The sequence below is a fragment of the Delphinus delphis genome, chromosome 8 (genome assembly GCF_949987515.2).
Source record: "Delphinus delphis chromosome 8, mDelDel1.2, whole genome shotgun sequence".
In the NCBI taxonomy this organism is placed as follows: Eukaryota; Metazoa; Chordata; class Mammalia; order Artiodactyla; family Delphinidae; genus Delphinus; species Delphinus delphis.
The window spans coordinates 105283952-105300311 of record NC_082690.1 but is presented as its reverse complement, the minus strand read 5'-3'; the positions used below and the strand labels follow the sequence as shown (position 1 = coordinate 105300311).

Sequence of the window (16360 nt, the reverse complement as noted above, 5' to 3'; positions counted from 1 at the left end):
AATTTAGATGTAAATATATTTCCTTTTCGCTTTTAATAAGATTAGGACAGTGTCATTAACCACTGGGTGCCGTGATGGCGGGTGTGGAAACAAGCTACCAGGACCCCGCCCCCGCCACAAATGTTCTAAAATGAATTGATTTTAATAATGCCATTCAAAATTAAAAGTTACCAACATCACAGAAGGAGTCCACATGTAACAAGGACTCCAAGGACTTAATTAAATCATTTTAGGGCCCTAAATGGTACAGTAACCTCTGTTTTAGGCATGGACCAAGACCCCACAGAAAGCAAGCAATATTGCAGAAAGCCAACATCTAAGAAGTAGCTGCCAGAGACTTCCCTGGCCGTCCAGTGGTTGACTCCGAGCTTCCACTGCAGGGGGCGCGAGTTTGATCCCTGGTCAGGGAACTAAGATCCCACATGCTGTAGCGGCGGCCAAAAAAAAAAAAGGAAAAGAAAAAAGAAGTAGCTGTCAGTGGGGCTCAGCACAGGGGAGGCCAGGGGGATCCACTGGTATAGGCAGACCACCCACTTCCTGGAGCAGTGTCTCTGCTCCCCTCCTACCTTCTCTTTGCTTTCTGGCTGGTTCATAAAACACACTCCACTTGATTTCGTCTTGGGGGTCCCTCCTGGTGGGAGATAAATAGCCTGTGAGTTCTGGGTCTGCCCAAGGCATCTGCTGTTCAGTAAGCCTTGCCCCCCTTCCCCATGAGCACACAAGCCCGCCCAGGAGGCCTTTACCCTTTCTTCGACGACACACACCCGCTCTGGGTAAATACTGGGCCACCTGAAAACCTCAAAATGCTGGACGGGGGGCTCTCGGGCGGAGAGAGCTTCAGGTGGCTGCATCTTGGAGCTTCCTGACCCCTTCAGAGGTCACGCCATCTTCCCTTTGTCCCTTTATAGGACTTTTGTGGGCTTGCCCTCTTTCCAACATAGGGACAACTAAAAATCTTCCCTGTCCTCTCTCTCTCTAAGAGCCATTGGGCCTGGGACACTGCCCCTCTCTTTCCTTGGGTGCAGTAAAAGAAATGCTCACGTATTGATGTCTGGGGAAGTCATGCTGGCTTATCCGTGAGTTAACTTGAACTTGATGCTAACTGGAACAGTCTGTTTGTGGCCTTCCAAGCATACATTGTACATCTGCTTTAACCATTAAAGAAAAGGGCGCACTGACCAGAAGCAAAGAATGTCCATGTTAAAATAAAGATGAGGGCTTCCCTGGTGGCGCAGTTGTTGGGGGTCCGCCTGCCGATGCGGGGGGCGCGGGTTCGTGCCCCGGTCCGGGAGGATCCCACATGCCACGGAGCGGCTGGGCCCGTGAGCCATGGCCGCTGAGCCTGCGCGTCCGGAGCCTGTGCTCCGCGACGGGAGGGGCCGCGGCAGTGGGAGGCCCGCGTACCGCAAAAAAAAACCAAAACAAAACAAAAGGGAAAAATAAAGATGAAATGTGTCCCTTCCTGGGACGCCAATGCTGGTGCTCCTTTGATAATAAGACTTCTTTCTCAAGTGCCAAGGCCATACTGACTCTGTGTACGTGCTGATCTGTTTTTTTGAAACCATGAAGGAATGTCTCCCTGACTTGTTTGATGTTCTTTGTTCTGACAAGACATAAAACTGTGCTGAAAACCACGCTTCCTCAGAGCAGTTCCTCGGAGTTATCTGAGAGGCTGTCTTCTGGGCTATAGTCCTCAGTTTGGCTCAAATAAAACTCTATTCTATTCCCATTACAGATTGTTTATGGATTATTTTTTCATTGACAGGTGTCACACTCCCTTCTCTTGCCCCTAAAGGTCTCCTCTGGCCTCTAAGATGCTTCTCTTCCTCCTGGCCCCTAGGCTGGCCCCCTCCATCCTGTTTTCAGTGTGCAGAAGCCTTTTTCACCTACTCCTGTTTTGCAAGGGAGGAAATACTGGGGTGAGGGAAGATGAGGTGAGGGGGCTTCCCACACTAACGCCCAGACAAGACCGGGCACCCTGGGGACCCCGCTGCATGGCAAGAGGGCCCTTCCCCCACCCTTCCTCCCTGGCTCGTCCCAGGTTCTCCATTCTCCGTCCAAGGAGCTGGAGGAGCCAGGTGCACTTGGCTGAGGGATTTCATTCCATAACTGCCGCAGGTGCAGCAGGTGGCAGACAGGGAGGTCATTTCCCGACCACAGATGCCAGTCTCCACCCAGGCCCAGGGGCCCCCTTTCTGATACAGTTTCAGGAGGGTGCCCTCTCAGGAGGGGCCAGGGCTCCTCCCTGTCCTCCTCACCCACCCTCTGCGGTCACACCAGCCACCTCGGACAGCTACCTTCCCCTCCGGCCTGGTCTCCCGCCCGCCCGCTCAGTTCTACAGGACTGCATCCTCCTGGGGGCGGCAAAGTCCACTGCCTGCGTGTGCCCCAAGCCCCATGACCTCCTGGACCTCATCATCCTTCCCCACCCCGTGCCATGGCCATACCCTGGACTTTGTCATCTCCCAAGGTCATGAGAGTGGTAATGAGTCCACTCTCTGACCACAGCCCCCCCGCTGCCCACTGCATCCCTGCTCTCCCGCCTCCTCCTTGCCTCTGGACCACCTTGGGCCCTGCCCTCTCTCTTGCTCCTTCCCTGTCTCCCACTGCCAGGTCCTGCCTGCCTGACTCCACCTGTCTGCTTTACTCACATCTGCACCTGGGCACAGTCTGGAGAAAGTTCCACCACCTTGCAGCCAGGAGCCTCTGTAAATTCATACCCTCCACACGGCCAGCTCTCCACCTTCCCAGCAGCCCTTCTGGGTGGGTATTTGTCATCCATTCACCCGCCCGGGAAGGACCCCTCCTGGAAGGAGCAGGGGAAGGGGCTCTCCAACCGGAAGGAACAGCTTGTGCATTGTTCAGAGTGGGGGGGGAAGAAGGGGAACTGGGTAATTTTAAAAAATTAATTAATTAATTTTCGGCTGCATTGGGTCTTGGTTGCTGCACACGGGCTTCTCATTGCAGTGGCTTCTCGTGTTGCAGAGCACGGGCTCTAGGCGCGTGGGCTCAGTAGTTGCAGCACGCGGGCTCAGTAGTTGTGGCACACGGATTTCAGTAGTTGTGGCGTGTGGGCTTAGTTGCTCCGCGGCATGTGGGATCTTCCTGGACCAGGGCTCGAACCTGTGTCCCCTGCATTGGCAGGTGGATTCTTAACCACTGCGCCACCAGGGAAGCCCCCTCTACACATTGTTAAATCGGTTTTTGTTGTTGTTGTTATTGAGTTGTATGAATTCCTTTATGTATTTTGGATATTAACCCCTTATTAGATGCATAGTTTGTAAACATTCTCCCACATTCCATCGGTTGCCTTTTTATTTTAATTATTTCTTTTGCAGTGTAGACATTTTAAGTTTGATGTAGTCCCACTTGTTTTTTCTTTTGTTTTTCATGCTTTTGATGTCGTGTCCGAGAAATCATTACCAAGACCCATGTTGAGAAGCTACTGTTTTCTTCTAGGAGTTTTAGGTTATGGGGTCTTATGTGTCTTTGATCCATTTGAAGTTAATTTCTGTGCATACTGTGCGACAGAGGTCCCATTTCATTCTGGGCATGTGGTTATCCAGTTTTCCCGATACCATTTGTTGAGGAGACTATCCTGAAACCAATATTTTTAAAAGCTTCCCAGAGTACTTCTAACCAGGCTGACACCCAGAGCTGTGGAGTGTCAGCTCGAGCAAAGCAGAAATTTCATGGGCTCTCACTGCAGCCCCAGACCCAGGGCCCAGTCAGGCAGGGGCAGGAGGCTCTGGTCCCTGCTACAGGGTGGTGTGTGTGTGGGGGGGGGTCGCCCCCCTGCAGTCCGGCAGCCCCCACAATCTCGGCCTCCCAGGGGCCCTGCCAGAGCTCCCACTTACGGGTGCCCAAAGGAAGCTCAGGGTGAGCGGGAGGTGGGCACGGGCTGCCAAGTCCTGTGGCGGGAGCCCTCTCCCCCCCCACCCGCTATGAGGGCTCTTTGCTGACCTGCAAACACACCAATGGGTCAGGGATGACAGTGGTAGGGGTAGGGCTGGAGGTGGGGTAGGGATGACAGTGGTAGGGGTAGGGCTGGAGGTGGGGTAGGGATGACAGTGGTAGGGGTAGGGCTGGAGGTGGGGTAGGGATGACAGTGGTAGGGGTAGGGCTGGAGGTGGGGTAGGGATGACAGTGGTAGGGGTAGGGCTGGAGGTGGGGTAGGGATGACAGTGGTAGGGGTAGGGCTGGAGGTGGGGTAGGGATGACAGTGGTAGGGGTAAGGCTGAGGGGAGTTATTATGGGCCTGGCACTTTCCTAAGGTTTTGCATTAACTCAGTAATCCCGAAAGAGCCCTTGGAAGTCGTGCTGAGTATCCCTGATTTACAGGTGAGGAAATGAGGCACAGAGAAGTGGAGTTAATCCCCAAAGTTACAATACCGGGAAGTGGCAGAGCTGGGATTCCAACTCGCACCTCGCATTCCTGAGGCCGGCGATGGACGCACGGGCGCTCCCCTACACACACGCACACGCACACGCACACGCACACGCACACGCACACGCGCTGGGCACGCCCCCAGCGGCGCCAGGCCCTCCCCTCGTGGAGGAGGTGGGCCCCGGGGCGGGGCGAGGCAGGTCCCGGCGCCCGGAGGAAGTAGGGGTCCGCTGCCGGACTAGTCCTCCGGCTGGTCCAGCCATGGAGGCGGAGCCGCCGCTCTATCCGGTGGCGGGGGCCGTGGGTGCGCAGGGCGATGAGGACCAACTCGGGGTCCCAGACGGGCCCGAGGCCCCGGTGAGCGGGGACGGGGAAAGCGTGGCGGCGCGGGGACCAGAAGGGCCGGGGTCTCCCCCGCGGGAGCGGGATGCGGCCCCAGGGCCAGGGGGGGTGCCGGGGGCGGCCGGGGATGGACGCGGGGCTCCGGGGGTGCAGTGGCCGGGTTCGAGCGCCGTCGTGCCCCGCAGCTGGACGAGCTGGTGGGCGCGTACCCCAACTACAACGAGCAGGAGGAGGAGCGCCGCTACTACCGCCGCAAGCGGCTCGGCGTGCTCAAGAACGTGCTGGCGGCCAGCGCGGGCGGCATGCTCACCTACGGCGTCTACCTGGGTAGGCGGCCCGCCGCGCCCCGCGGGTTGGCGGGTTGGGCCTCTGGCCACGCCGTTCCGCCCCGGGCCAGGCGAGGTGGCACGGCCCGGCGGGTTCTGCGCTGGGACCCAAGTCTTTCCCCTTCCCCCCGCGCGCCCTCCCCAGACCTGAGGTTTCTCAGGGAAAGAGAAACCTTGGGGCCAGTCGGCTCCCTTCCTCTTTCACTTCTTCTGCGCCCTCACAGCTGCAGCTGCGGCCTCCGCAATGGGGGTACGGTGCAGTGTGCCCGGGGCCCAGCCACAGGCTTCGTGAGTGTGTGGGCGGGCCCTGGGCGCCCTGGGCAGGTCTGCTGCCTTCGGAATCAGGGGCGCTGAGGTCCAAGTGGCTGGCGGAGGGGGGGGGGCGGGGGTCTGGATTCAAGTCGCTGTCGTGGCCACTGGCAGGTAGGACTCTTGGCCCAGCCTGGGCTTCCCCTCTGTCCTCATAGGCATTGGAGTCGGGGATCCCTTTGGTGCCAGGCTTGCGTTCCAGCCTCTGCTTGGTTGCCCCCAGAGCCAGGTTGCCCCCTCCATGCCTGCTCCCTGTACCCAGGCCTTCTGCAGATGCAGCTGATCCTGCACTACGATGAGACCTACCGGGAGGTGAAATACGGCAACATGGGGCTGCCTGACATCGACAGCAAGATGCTGATGGGCATCAACGTGACCCCCATCGTGGCCCTGCTCTATACACCTGTGCTCATCAGGTGCGACACTGCTGCCTCCCTGATCTCGAAGGGGTGCGAGGGCTGGTGGACACGGCGTCTCCAGCTGTCCTGGTGTTCTTGGGGGTGGGGTGGGGAGAGAACTTGCCTACCTGGAGGGGTGAGAAGGGGTGAAACCCAGGTTTGGGGAAGAAGCAAGAGCTTTGCAACCAAGGCACCTTGGGTTTCAAGCAACAGAAATTCACTCAGGCTCCTTCCCTCAGATTGCCCGTACCCCATGTGGCATCATCTTCATGCCCTCCTTTGTGGCCTGGAGCTACAATGACCTTTTGAGATCAGGGCTGTGGAGTTTCTGGAGAGAATCTGATCAGCCGGCAAAGCCCAGGAACGCACCGCGAGCCCAACCAGCTGTGGCAGTGTTGAGGGACATTTCTCACTGAAAAGGGTGTGGCTGGGCAGGCGCCCCAGGGGGTCTCCTCCATACCGGAGCCTTAGTGGCATCTGGTGCAGTACAAAAATGCCCTCCACAAGTATCCTACCGCCAGGCAGTAGATCTGTGCTCACATGGGACCCAGAGATCAGTGGACACATTAGATGAGTTCCCCTGTCTTTCCGAAACAATAACACCCCCCTCAAACTCTTTTATCACAATCGCACAAACAACATTAGAATCGTAATTGAAATCAGAAAAAAGAAAACCCCTCCCAAGCCCTCCAGGCAATCAGCTGACTTTGTTTTCCCAGCGGCATGCATGGATAACATTTCTGTCCTTGTCAGCTGGAGTGCGTGCATGTGTGCATGTGCAGTGTCACTTTTGCTTGCTTTTCACTGCACACCTCTTGGCCTGCTTCACAGTGGGGACTTTCGTGATGTTAGCATCTTCTGCAGACGTGGGGGCACTGAACTGTGGCTCAGGGCTGGACGTTGCGGCTCCCTCTTCTTTTTTGCATGTTCCCTTTATGCTTCTGGCTGTTTCCTCATCTTAAAATTAAAGAAAGAGAGAGAGAGAGAAAGAAAGGGAGGGAGGGAGGGAGGAAGGAAGGAAGAAGGAAAGAAAGAACGCCTCCTAGAATAAACTCTAAGAACCGCCCTTACTAGGTCAGAAGCATATGAAAGGCTTTCTGGCTCTTGAAACCTAGCAGTATTATTAATGGCAAACTCATTTCATTTCCTACGTGCTGGGCGTTTTATAAGCGTATCGCATTCCCTACAATCCAAGGTGGACGCTCTGATCTTAGACACGGGGAGACCAAGAGGTTGAACCCATCCCCACAGGCAGCAACTGGCAGATTGAAGGTCTGAACCCAGGCAGTGACTCCAAACCCCATGCTTGCCCCCCAACCCAAACTACCAGGCTGACTTTCCAAAGGGCTGTACCATCTGCATGACCTGTGGCTGTATGTGTTCTTTTTAAAACCACAGCCTCACCAGCAATGAGTGCTAGTATTTTTACTTTTTGCTGTTTCAAAATTTACAGTGCAGTTTGGGTGCCCTTCCCCAAATAGATCAGAGGAGGCTGCCTGTCAATTTATTATATGGCAAGATAAGGATAGTTAAAGAACCAGGACCCTGCAATAGAAGAGAAAGTAATTGTATCAGAAAACCAGAGTCATTGAGCTTTGAGCTTCCTGGAAACTCAGACAAAGAAAGGAAATAATGAGCACAAATATTCAAACAAACAGAACCCAAAACAAAACCAACCCAAAGACCGCAATGGTTGTGTCTAGGCTGATCAGCCTCCAGTGCCCTGAATGGGCCCTTATCCTGTCAACCTGCCTCTAACACGGTGCAACATTCTCCCAGAGCCAGTGAGGCCGTCGTTCTACAAGAAACTTCCCGACTGACCACAGTGGACTGAAAGGGCAAAGTGCAGAGGGGAAGGGGCGCCAGGGTTCCTCTCCCTGGTCCTCAGTCCCAGCTTGGGACAAGTCCCTCAGCTGTTCACCTGGGTCCTGTAGTCACTGCACGTGGGTGGAGAAGGGGGGCTGGGAGTCAGCCCAGGACACAAATGAGGGTTGCATGTGCCCAAGGGCCACTGACTCATGACACCCTCTCCCCGCTTTATCTCTATCCCTGCAGTGGCCGTGAGAGGCTCGAGGTTGGGGCAGAGCCCACATTACAGGTGTCTGGTTAGAGTGGCTCCCCTGAGGCCACCAGCAAGTCCATGTCTCTGAGACTTATCTTAGGACCCTCGACTCCAAGGCCAGGGGTCCCTCCCCACCTCATACAGCCTCAGGAGCTGGGGCCTGGCGTTGTGGCCACGCTGCTTTCGGGCTGCAGCGGTCTGGATGTGCGCGTGGTGACAGCATCCTCCTCCTACTGCTCGCAGGTTTTTTGGCACCAAGTGGATGATGTTCCTGGCTGTGGGCATCTATGCCCTCTTTGTCTCCACCAACTACTGGGAGCGCTACTACACGCTTGTGCCCTCAGCCGTGGCGCTGGGCATGGCCATTGTGCCTCTTTGGGCCTCCATGGGCAACTACATCACCAGGTGAGCCTGGTGGGCAGCAGGGTGGGAGACTGGAGACCTGGCAGAGCCTCTCCTGTGTTGCCCACCTCGTCTTGGGGACCTTGGACCAGCCCCATCCGCCCTCTGGGCCTCAGTTTTCCTGTTCGTGAGACATTGGCTGGCCAGTCCATAAGCCTGGGTGCAGAGGTTGGGCTAGGGAGAGCCTTCTCTCCTTTGTGGTCCAGGATGGCCCAGAAATACTACGAGTACTCCCACTACAAAGAGCAGGACGAACAGGGCCCCCAGCAGCGCCCGCCTCGGGGCTCCCACGCACCCTACCTCCTGGTCTTCCAGGCCATCTTCTACAGCTTCTTCCACGTGAGTGCCGTGTGTGGGGACACTGGGGGTGGGGTATTCCAGGCCCAGAATCACATATTGGAGCCCATTCCACAGTCTTTTCAGCTCTCTAATCCCACTGCCCTTTCTTGAGCCAACTCCTGTTTGCTTACCTCTGGTGACAGAGACCTCATTCCCTCCCTGTCTACAGCGCTGACCAGGAGGAAGTCTTCCTGCACTGGGTATCCCCCCCTACCAGGCTGCCCCCCGAGAGGTGGGAGGGCTCCTGTTCCCCCAAGGCTGTGCCCAGACCCGCTCCCAGATTGTGCCTGTGCTCCTTGCCCTGTTCCATGCCCCAAGCCTGACCCAAGCTGCCCTCCTGTCCACAGCTGAGCTTTGCCTGCGCCCAGCTGCCCATGGTCTACTTCCTGAACCATTACCTGTATGACCTGAACCACACACTATACAAAGTGCAGAACTGCGGTTAGTGCTCATGGGGGTGGGGTCCCTAAGGTCTGCTCACCTCCCCCACTGAGTCACCCAGCAGACACTGGGCCCTCAAGGGCAGAAAGGATGCCCTCGCTCACAGGGCTCAGGGCTGAGAGCCTGGTGTCCTACAGCTCTGATGACCGAGGCACAGGGCCTTGTCGTTAGGACATCTGATCCAGCCTGGGGTGGTGGTGGGGTGCATCAGGGAAGGCTGCCTGGAGGAGGTGCCATCTGGGCTGAGGCTGCCTGTGGGGTCTCTCAGGGCCAAGTATACCCTCAATGCAGGGCAAATGTATGGAGGTGGGAGGTGGACTGGCTCCCACGGCAGCCTCAGGGCAATAGGGCAGGAGGGAGGGGAGGTGCTTTCACCCAGTGGCCCTCACCTCCAAAGTGCTTCCCAAAGGAACCCTGCCTTTGCCGGCAGGGTCCTTGCCCACCCCCTCTAACCCTCCCCTCACCTGCCTGCTTTGCTGCGTTTCTTTGTGGCCCAGCTGACAGTGTGCCCTGCTCCCTGCCTCACGATGCCCCCCACCCTCCCCTTTCTCAGGCACAAACAGCCAGGGCATCCTCACCGGCTTCAACAAGACGGTTCTGCGGACGCTACCGCGGAGCCGAAACCTCATCGTGGTGGAGAGCGTGCTCATGGCGGTGGCCTTCCTGGCCATGCTGCTGGTGCGGCCCGTGTTGGGGGTGTGACGGGGCCAGATCTGGGGACCGTGGCGGGGAGAGAGGAATGCGGGCTGGGCGCGCGGAGGGCGGGCCGGAGGCTTGTTCTGAGTCCAGAGTTAGGGCTGAGTCCTGGGGAGGGGCCATGAGCTGAGGAGCTGGGCTGGAGGCTCGGAGGTGTGGCTGGTGCCTGCGGACTGAGAGAGGAATTGGAATCGCAGAGGCCAGTAAGAGGGGGTCCAGGCCTGGTACGGGGTCGAGCTGAAGACAGGGTCCTAGAGGATTGGCTGTGACGCGGTCTGGATCTAGGGCCTAGGGTCAGAAGGTATGGCTCCAACTTGGGGGTGGGACCAGGAGGCAGAGCTAAGGCGTTGGGGGCGTGACTAGGTCGTCTCTTCGGGCTGGAGGCAGGGCTGGGAGGCTCATCTGTGGATTTGCCTGGGGGCGGGGCTGGGTCCTGGGGGCGGGGCCAGGATGCCCGGCTGCCCGCCCCCCTCCCTCCCTCACCTCCTTGCCTGCAGGTGCTGGGCCTTTGCGGCGCGGCGTACCGGCCCACGGAGGAGATAGACCTGCGCAGCGTGGGCTGGGGCAACATTTTCCAGCTGCCCTTCAAGCACGTGCGCGACTTCCGCCTGCGCCACCTCGTGCCCTTCTTTATCTACAGCGGCTTCGAGGTGCTCTTTGCCTGCACTGGTCTCGCCCTGGTAAGAGCAGCCTGAAGAGCGTTGCCAGATAAAATTACACGACGTCCGTTAAATTTGAATCACAGGATAACAACGAATAAGTTTTGAATATATATGTATAAGTATGTACAAGTACAGTGGGCTCTCTGCATTCGCGGATCCGGAGGGCCCACGGTACTCCCATTTTTTTTTTTTTTTTGGCGGTACGCAGGCCTCTCACTGTTGTGGCCTCTCCCGTTGCGGAGCACAGGCTCCGGACGCGCAGGCTCAGCGGCCATGGCTCACGGGCCCAGCCGCTCCGCGGCATGTGGGATCTTCCCGGACCGGGGCACGAACCCGTGTACCCCGCATTGGCAGGCGGACTCTCAACCGCTGTGCCACCAGGGAAGCCTGTACTACCCCATTTTATATAAGGGACTTGAGCATCCGCAGGTTTTAGTGTCCACGAAGCGTCCTGGAACCAATCCCCCACAGACACCAAGGGATAATTGTAGACCCGGATATTCCCCTCCTCCTTTTACCTCTCTCCCCCCATCCCGCCCGTACCTTGGGAAAGTTACTTTCACCTCTCTGAGCCTGTTTCCTCATCTGTGAAGTCTCTAATGGCCATGCTGACTTCCAGAGGAGTTGCACTGTTGAGATGGGATAACAGCCGTCAAGTGTTTGGCTCCATGCGGGGTTCAGCCTTGGTGTCTGGGGACACTGTCCAAGCATTTTCTCACTGTCTGTCCCCGAGGAACCTTCCCACAAGCCTCGGAGGAAGCTGGCCCTGCAGTGGCCTAGAGAGGGCAGGACGTGGCCTGAAGTGAGACCTCGTGGGGAGGGCCAGAGCCTGGGCCGGCTGACCTCCAACCCTCACCTCTGTTCCCCCAGGGCTATGGCGTGTGCTCGGTGGGGCTGGAACGCCTGGCGTACGTCCTCGTGGCTTATAGCCTGGGTGCCTCGGCCGCCTCGGCGCTGGGCCTGCTGGGGCTGTGGCTGCCGCGCCCGGCGCCTCTGGTGGCTGGGGCTGGGCTGCACCTGCTGCTCACTGTCAGCCTCTTTTTCTGGGCCCCCGCGCCCCGGGTCCTGCAACACATCGGGGTCCTCTATGCAGTAGCCGTGCTCTGGGGTGTGGGCAGTGCCCTCAACAAGACGGGGCTTAGCAGTGAGTATAGCCGTGGGCCCTGGATGGCTGGGCAGGGGACCCTGGGGCTTCCTCAGGGCGGTTGCAGGGAGCACAGACATCCCAGGGACAGACATGGGGTTGATGGGCACACTGGAGGGCTGTTACGGGGTCCCGTGCACTTGGTGGAGGTAGGTGGGGATCCCTGTGTGCACTCTAGGGGTGGAAGGAAGTCCCGTGGACACTGCGGGGACAGATGAAGGCTGTGAACACCCTCGAGGCACGCCACGGACATCCTGTGGACCCCCAGGGTGGGCACGGGAGTCAGGGTGAGATCTTGTGGCTCCATGGGCTGGATGTGGGGCTCTGTGGACCCCTCTTAGGGACAGTGCAAGAAAACACATTGGGGATGCCTCGTTTCATACCAGGGGACAGGGCGCAGCCTGGCATAGTTTTCGTGACACTGGAAGCAGGTGTCAGGGTCTGTGCCCCAGGCAGCATGGGACGCAGCAGGTGGCCTTGTCCACACCCCAGGAGGAAAGTGCACATATGGCATTTTTATGGAGAGGAGCTGGAAGCAGGCTGTAAGATCCCAACAGCAACCTTCAGAGTAGCCGAGTCCAGGCCCCAAGTCTGAGCTGCTAGGGTGGAGGCACCGGGGCCTGGGGCCCTGCTTGCAGAAAGGAGGGGGTGGGACAGAGTTCATCTGTGTGACGCTCTGGGCCCACAGGTGAGCCTTTGCCAGTGACAGGCAGCTGGTACACATGGGTGCAGCCATTTGGGTCTCCCACATCGGCACCTGTTCTGATGGGCCGGTGCCGTTAGCAGTTTTGAGCATCACCCCTATAGGGCATGGTGGAGGTCATGCCTGCTGCGGGCTGGGCAGGGGATGGTTCAGGCAACCTCAGCACCCAACATCCGAGAGAGAGAATCAGACACTATATCTGCCACAGGGGATGGAGCCCCACACCCTGGACCACACTGTCCTGGCTGTTTTCCCTCTGGACCTTGAGCCCATGATATGTCTGGACTTGGGCCAGATCCCAGCATCCTCTTCTGCCCAGCTCCGCTTACTCCCTCCTCTTATGCCCCACCCCCGGGGGGGGGTTCCGTGTCCCTTCACAGCACCCCCATGGGGTAGAGTCGCACTGCAGGACCTCAGGATGGGAGTGTCAATGTCCTGAGTGGCTGCCGTGCAGGCTTTCTCCCATTAAAACCTCACAGCACAGCATATACGTGTCATCTCATTTTATAGATGAGAAAAGTGGCTCTGGGGAGTTCACTTACCCCGAGTCACCCACAGACCCAACATCTGAATCCACATCCCTGTGCCAACTCTCTCCACCTTTCAGTCCTGAGAGTGGAATCTGAGTCTCCTGATTCCCTGTCCGAGGCTCTTTCTGCCCCACCCAGGGGAGGATGCTTTGGGAAACACATTCCTCCCTCCCAGCTTCAGGTTTGATTTGCAGAAAGCTTGTTGCTACAGCGATTTGCTCACCCTGAGCCCTGGGTGAGGAAAAACAGCCCCTGCAGGCCTGGCACTGCATGCCTGGGGTTCGGAAGAAGGCAGGATGTGACTGCTCACAGAACTTCCCACTTCTGAGGCCACAGATGGGTCCCAGAGCAGGCCTGTTGCATCCCAGCAGGGGGGCCCGCTGCTCCAGCCTCTGCTCAGCTCCCAGGCAGCGTGATAACCAGTGTGTACGCTAGGGGGCCAGCCAGGACTGGTTTACAGCGGCTTTCTAGGCGCTCCTGCCAAGGGCTGGGACCAGCACAGGGCATCGGGGGTCACTAGTGGGAGAACAGCAGCTCTGGGCCCCAGCTGGCACCTCTCCCCTTTCTGCCCCGTCCTGCCCACCTGCAGCACTCCTGGGAATCCTGTACGAGGACAAGGAGAGGCAAGACTTCATCTTCACCATCTACCACTGGTGGCAGGCCATAGCCGTCTTCGCAGTCTACTTGGGCTCAAGCCTGCCCATGAAGGTGAGTGCCCCGCCCCCACTCGACCCCCTAGACAACAGAAACTTCCTGAGTGCCCGCCCTGGCCTCACAGCCCCTGAAGGGCACCACTGCCCCAAGCCAGGTTCTGGGCCAAGTCCACTGGGCGGCCCCACACCCATCACTGGCTTATTACTTACCGCGTCCCCTCCTGCAGGCCTCAGTTTACCCATTTCTGAAAGGATTCACAGTTTGCTCTCCACTTGTGGGCACATCCCAGCCGCCTTGTGGGTAGTTTGGTAACCTGTTCTCTAGACGTTGGGCTCTGAGATGGATGCCGAGGGTCTGTCTCCCTTCTTGGCTCTCAGGGGTCCTCGTCCTCTGCTCTCACCTACTGGCGGGTCAGTTTAGCAGGTTCCGGCCAACTTTTTAAAAAATGAGATAGAATAGGGAATAGCAGGGAGTATGCCTGTGAATATGTGTGTACGTACTGAGTTATTTACAATTATTTCTGACTGCCTGTTACAGTCAAAACCTCTAAGAAGCATTACTTATGATCCCGCATGTAAGGGACAGAGTAATCTAAGCTCTGGTAAGGGAGGGCCAGGCCTCCCTTCACATCTACCCTGTGAGGCAAAGGGATTACCATTACAGTTAGGGAAACCGAGGCCCTGATGGATAGGGTGACCATAAGGGACAGGGCCCTGGGCAGGAGGGTGCCCAGGAAGCATGGGTGGCGGGGCGGCTCCCAGGAGGAGGGAAGGACAGCAGAGGAGCTGCAGGGCTCAAGTCCCAGATGGGAGTGGGCTTATCGGGGCGAGGGGCTGGGCGGGGAGGGCGCAGGACTGGCTGCCCGCGGGTCCACCGCATCCCTCCCTGTGTGCCCAGGCTAAGCTGACGGTGCTGCTGGTGACGCTGGTGGCGGCCGCAGCCTCGTACCTGTGGATGGAGCAGAAGCTGCGGCGGGGCGTGGTCCCGCGCCAGCCCCGCATCCCGCGGCCCCAGCACAAGGTGCGCGGCTACCGCTACCTGGAGGAGGACAACTCTGACGAGAGCGACACAGAGGGCGAGTGCGGCGGCGGCCGGGGGGACTGCGCGGAGGAGGAGGCGGGGCCCGTGGGGTCAGAGCCCGGCCCCAAACCAGCCGGTCTCTGCCGCCGGCCCTGCCCCTACGAACAGGCGCTGGGAGGCGATGGGCCCGAGGAGCAGTGAGGGGCCAAGCCTGATCGCCGGCCTCGGTTTAACGCGTCTCGGGTCGGGGCCCCTATGATTCAGCGCCAACTTCTGGAAAGACCCTTGGCCCACCCCGGGGTTCAGGAACGGCCCTCCCAGAGCCCCGGGCGTTTGGGATCCTCCCCGCAGCCCCCTCCAAGGGAGGATGGGGCCTTGAGACCTCTTGGCCAGGCCCAGAGTGCCTAGGGACCGCACAGCCGAAACCCTCTTCCGACCCCAGGGGCCGCTCTCCACGACCCCCTACCGGGCCCAGCCCCGGGGCTGGGACCCCGCCAGTCCCGTCCCAGCTCTCGGCTACAGGCCTGGGCCGTGTGCGTCGCCCGCTTTGCACATCCTATCCCCATGGTCCGCCAAGAGGTACGACTTTAAGAACATGAGCAATAAAGAGATTTGTGTATTGTCCTGACCCGGAAGTCTCCTGCCGTGGGAGGACATTGACCACCCGGGGTGTGTGCCTGGCTGACCCTGCCCATTGGGTGCTGTGGCCGTCTGCCTTGATCCGGGGGTGGGGGGGCGGGGTGGTCCCTTAAGCCCCGCCCACCAGGCTGTCCTGGCTCCCGGAGGCACCACCCCTCCCCACACCAGCCGGCTTTTGCCAGTCGCACCCGATCAGCTCAGGACAAAGAAGTCGCTCTGGGTGGTCTGTAGGGACCGCAGCGGAGTGTGATGGGGCTGCCAGCCCCTCGTCAGTCTAGAGGATGGGACGAAGTCCAGAAACCCAGGTCCCGCTGCCCCCTCCTCAAGCGTCCCCAGCCCTCATGCCCACCCCCATCCTTTTTTTTTTTTTATCCCTTGGGACGCTTCTGCCCACAGCTCCCCAAGGGACTCCTTTGGGGGCCAAGTCCACTTCTGAGGCGAGTGCAGGTCACCCCGTGTCCAGTGTGGGCCTGGGGCATAGATGTCTGAGCCCAGGTAAATTTGGCTACTGATGTCTCTGGGCTACAGCCTCAGCTGTGATGCCCGTGAGGGATGCAGAGGCTGGTGGGAGGGTCCGACCCCTACAGCCCGAGGGCGCCCCCCACCGTGGGGAGAGGGAACTAAGGTCCCACTGTGAAGAGCTTTGAACGGTGGGGTGAGGACAGGCAAGGGGAGAGTCCTGGATCCCTCAACTGCACCCCAGATCCGTACCACCAAAGCTGGGGGCCACACCATTCCTCACTCCTCACACACCCTCCACCCCTGGCTGACTGCCAGACCCTGGTCTACACCCACTTCAGCGTCAGGTCTCCTAGATTCTTCCACCTGTAAACGGCAGCCCCCTCTCTCCTCTGCCTCATACAGTCCTCTTGAGTTTGGTTCCAGCAGCCTCAGCGGGGGCCCCGGAGCCAGGCTCTGCGACCTCAGGCAGGGGGTCGGCCCATCTGAGCCACAGTTTCCTCCTCGGTAAAGTGTATCTGTGGTGGCACCAAGGTCCCCAGGCCCTGCAGGAAACTCACAAGGGCACAGAGGATATCGGAGCTTTTCTAAAATTTGGACGTCTTCCCACTCTGAGTAAATTAATAGGTTCAGGTGGTCCACAGTTTCACTGTTAGATCACACCACGATCCTTTCATGTCATGTCTTCGAGAAGCTGGGTTTCCTGTGCTTTGGGGATAAAAAGTGAAAATCACTGTGGAATAGGAAGTGAGGCCTGGGGTCTCCAGTCTGATTCCAAGATTTGAGAAGCTAGCCCGGTGCACACGGCCAATTAGTAAGTCGTGGCGGTTATTAAAGAATGAAATAA

At 58.5% G+C, this 16360-nt stretch overlaps 1 protein-coding gene and 1 long non-coding RNA gene across 3 annotated transcripts; one reads left to right on the top strand and one right to left on the bottom strand.

Moving 5' to 3' along the window:
- Positions 1 to 123: 123 nt before the first annotated feature.
- On the bottom strand, positions 124 to 4508 carry LOC132429300 (uncharacterized). The gene is made up of 3 exons (XR_009520320.1): positions 4393 to 4508; positions 567 to 631; positions 124 to 425 (listed from the first exon to the last, which is right to left on the bottom strand). It is a non-coding gene; the product is annotated as an uncharacterized lncRNA (long non-coding RNA).
- Positions 4509 to 4578: 70 nt separating this feature from the next.
- Positions 4579 to 15412, top strand: UNC93B1 (unc-93 homolog B1, TLR signaling regulator). Of its 2 annotated transcripts, none has more exons than XM_060019416.1 (11): positions 4579 to 4744; positions 4915 to 5056; positions 5627 to 5780; positions 8068 to 8229; positions 8433 to 8565; positions 8913 to 9006; positions 9560 to 9684; positions 10200 to 10382; positions 11235 to 11508; positions 13331 to 13449; positions 14293 to 15157. In XM_060019416.1, exons 1-11 carry the CDS (start codon positions 4649 to 4651, stop codon positions 14614 to 14616), a joined length of 1806 nt encoding a protein of 601 aa, XP_059875399.1. In that variant the 5' UTR covers positions 4579 to 4648; the 3' UTR covers positions 14617 to 15157. The 2 variants fall into 2 exon arrangements, with proteins under 2 accessions (XP_059875399.1, XP_059875400.1); XM_060019417.1 differs by having other exon boundaries at positions 4583 to 4744; positions 5638 to 5780; positions 14293 to 15412.
- The last annotated feature ends 948 nt before the right edge of the window (positions 15413 to 16360 follow it).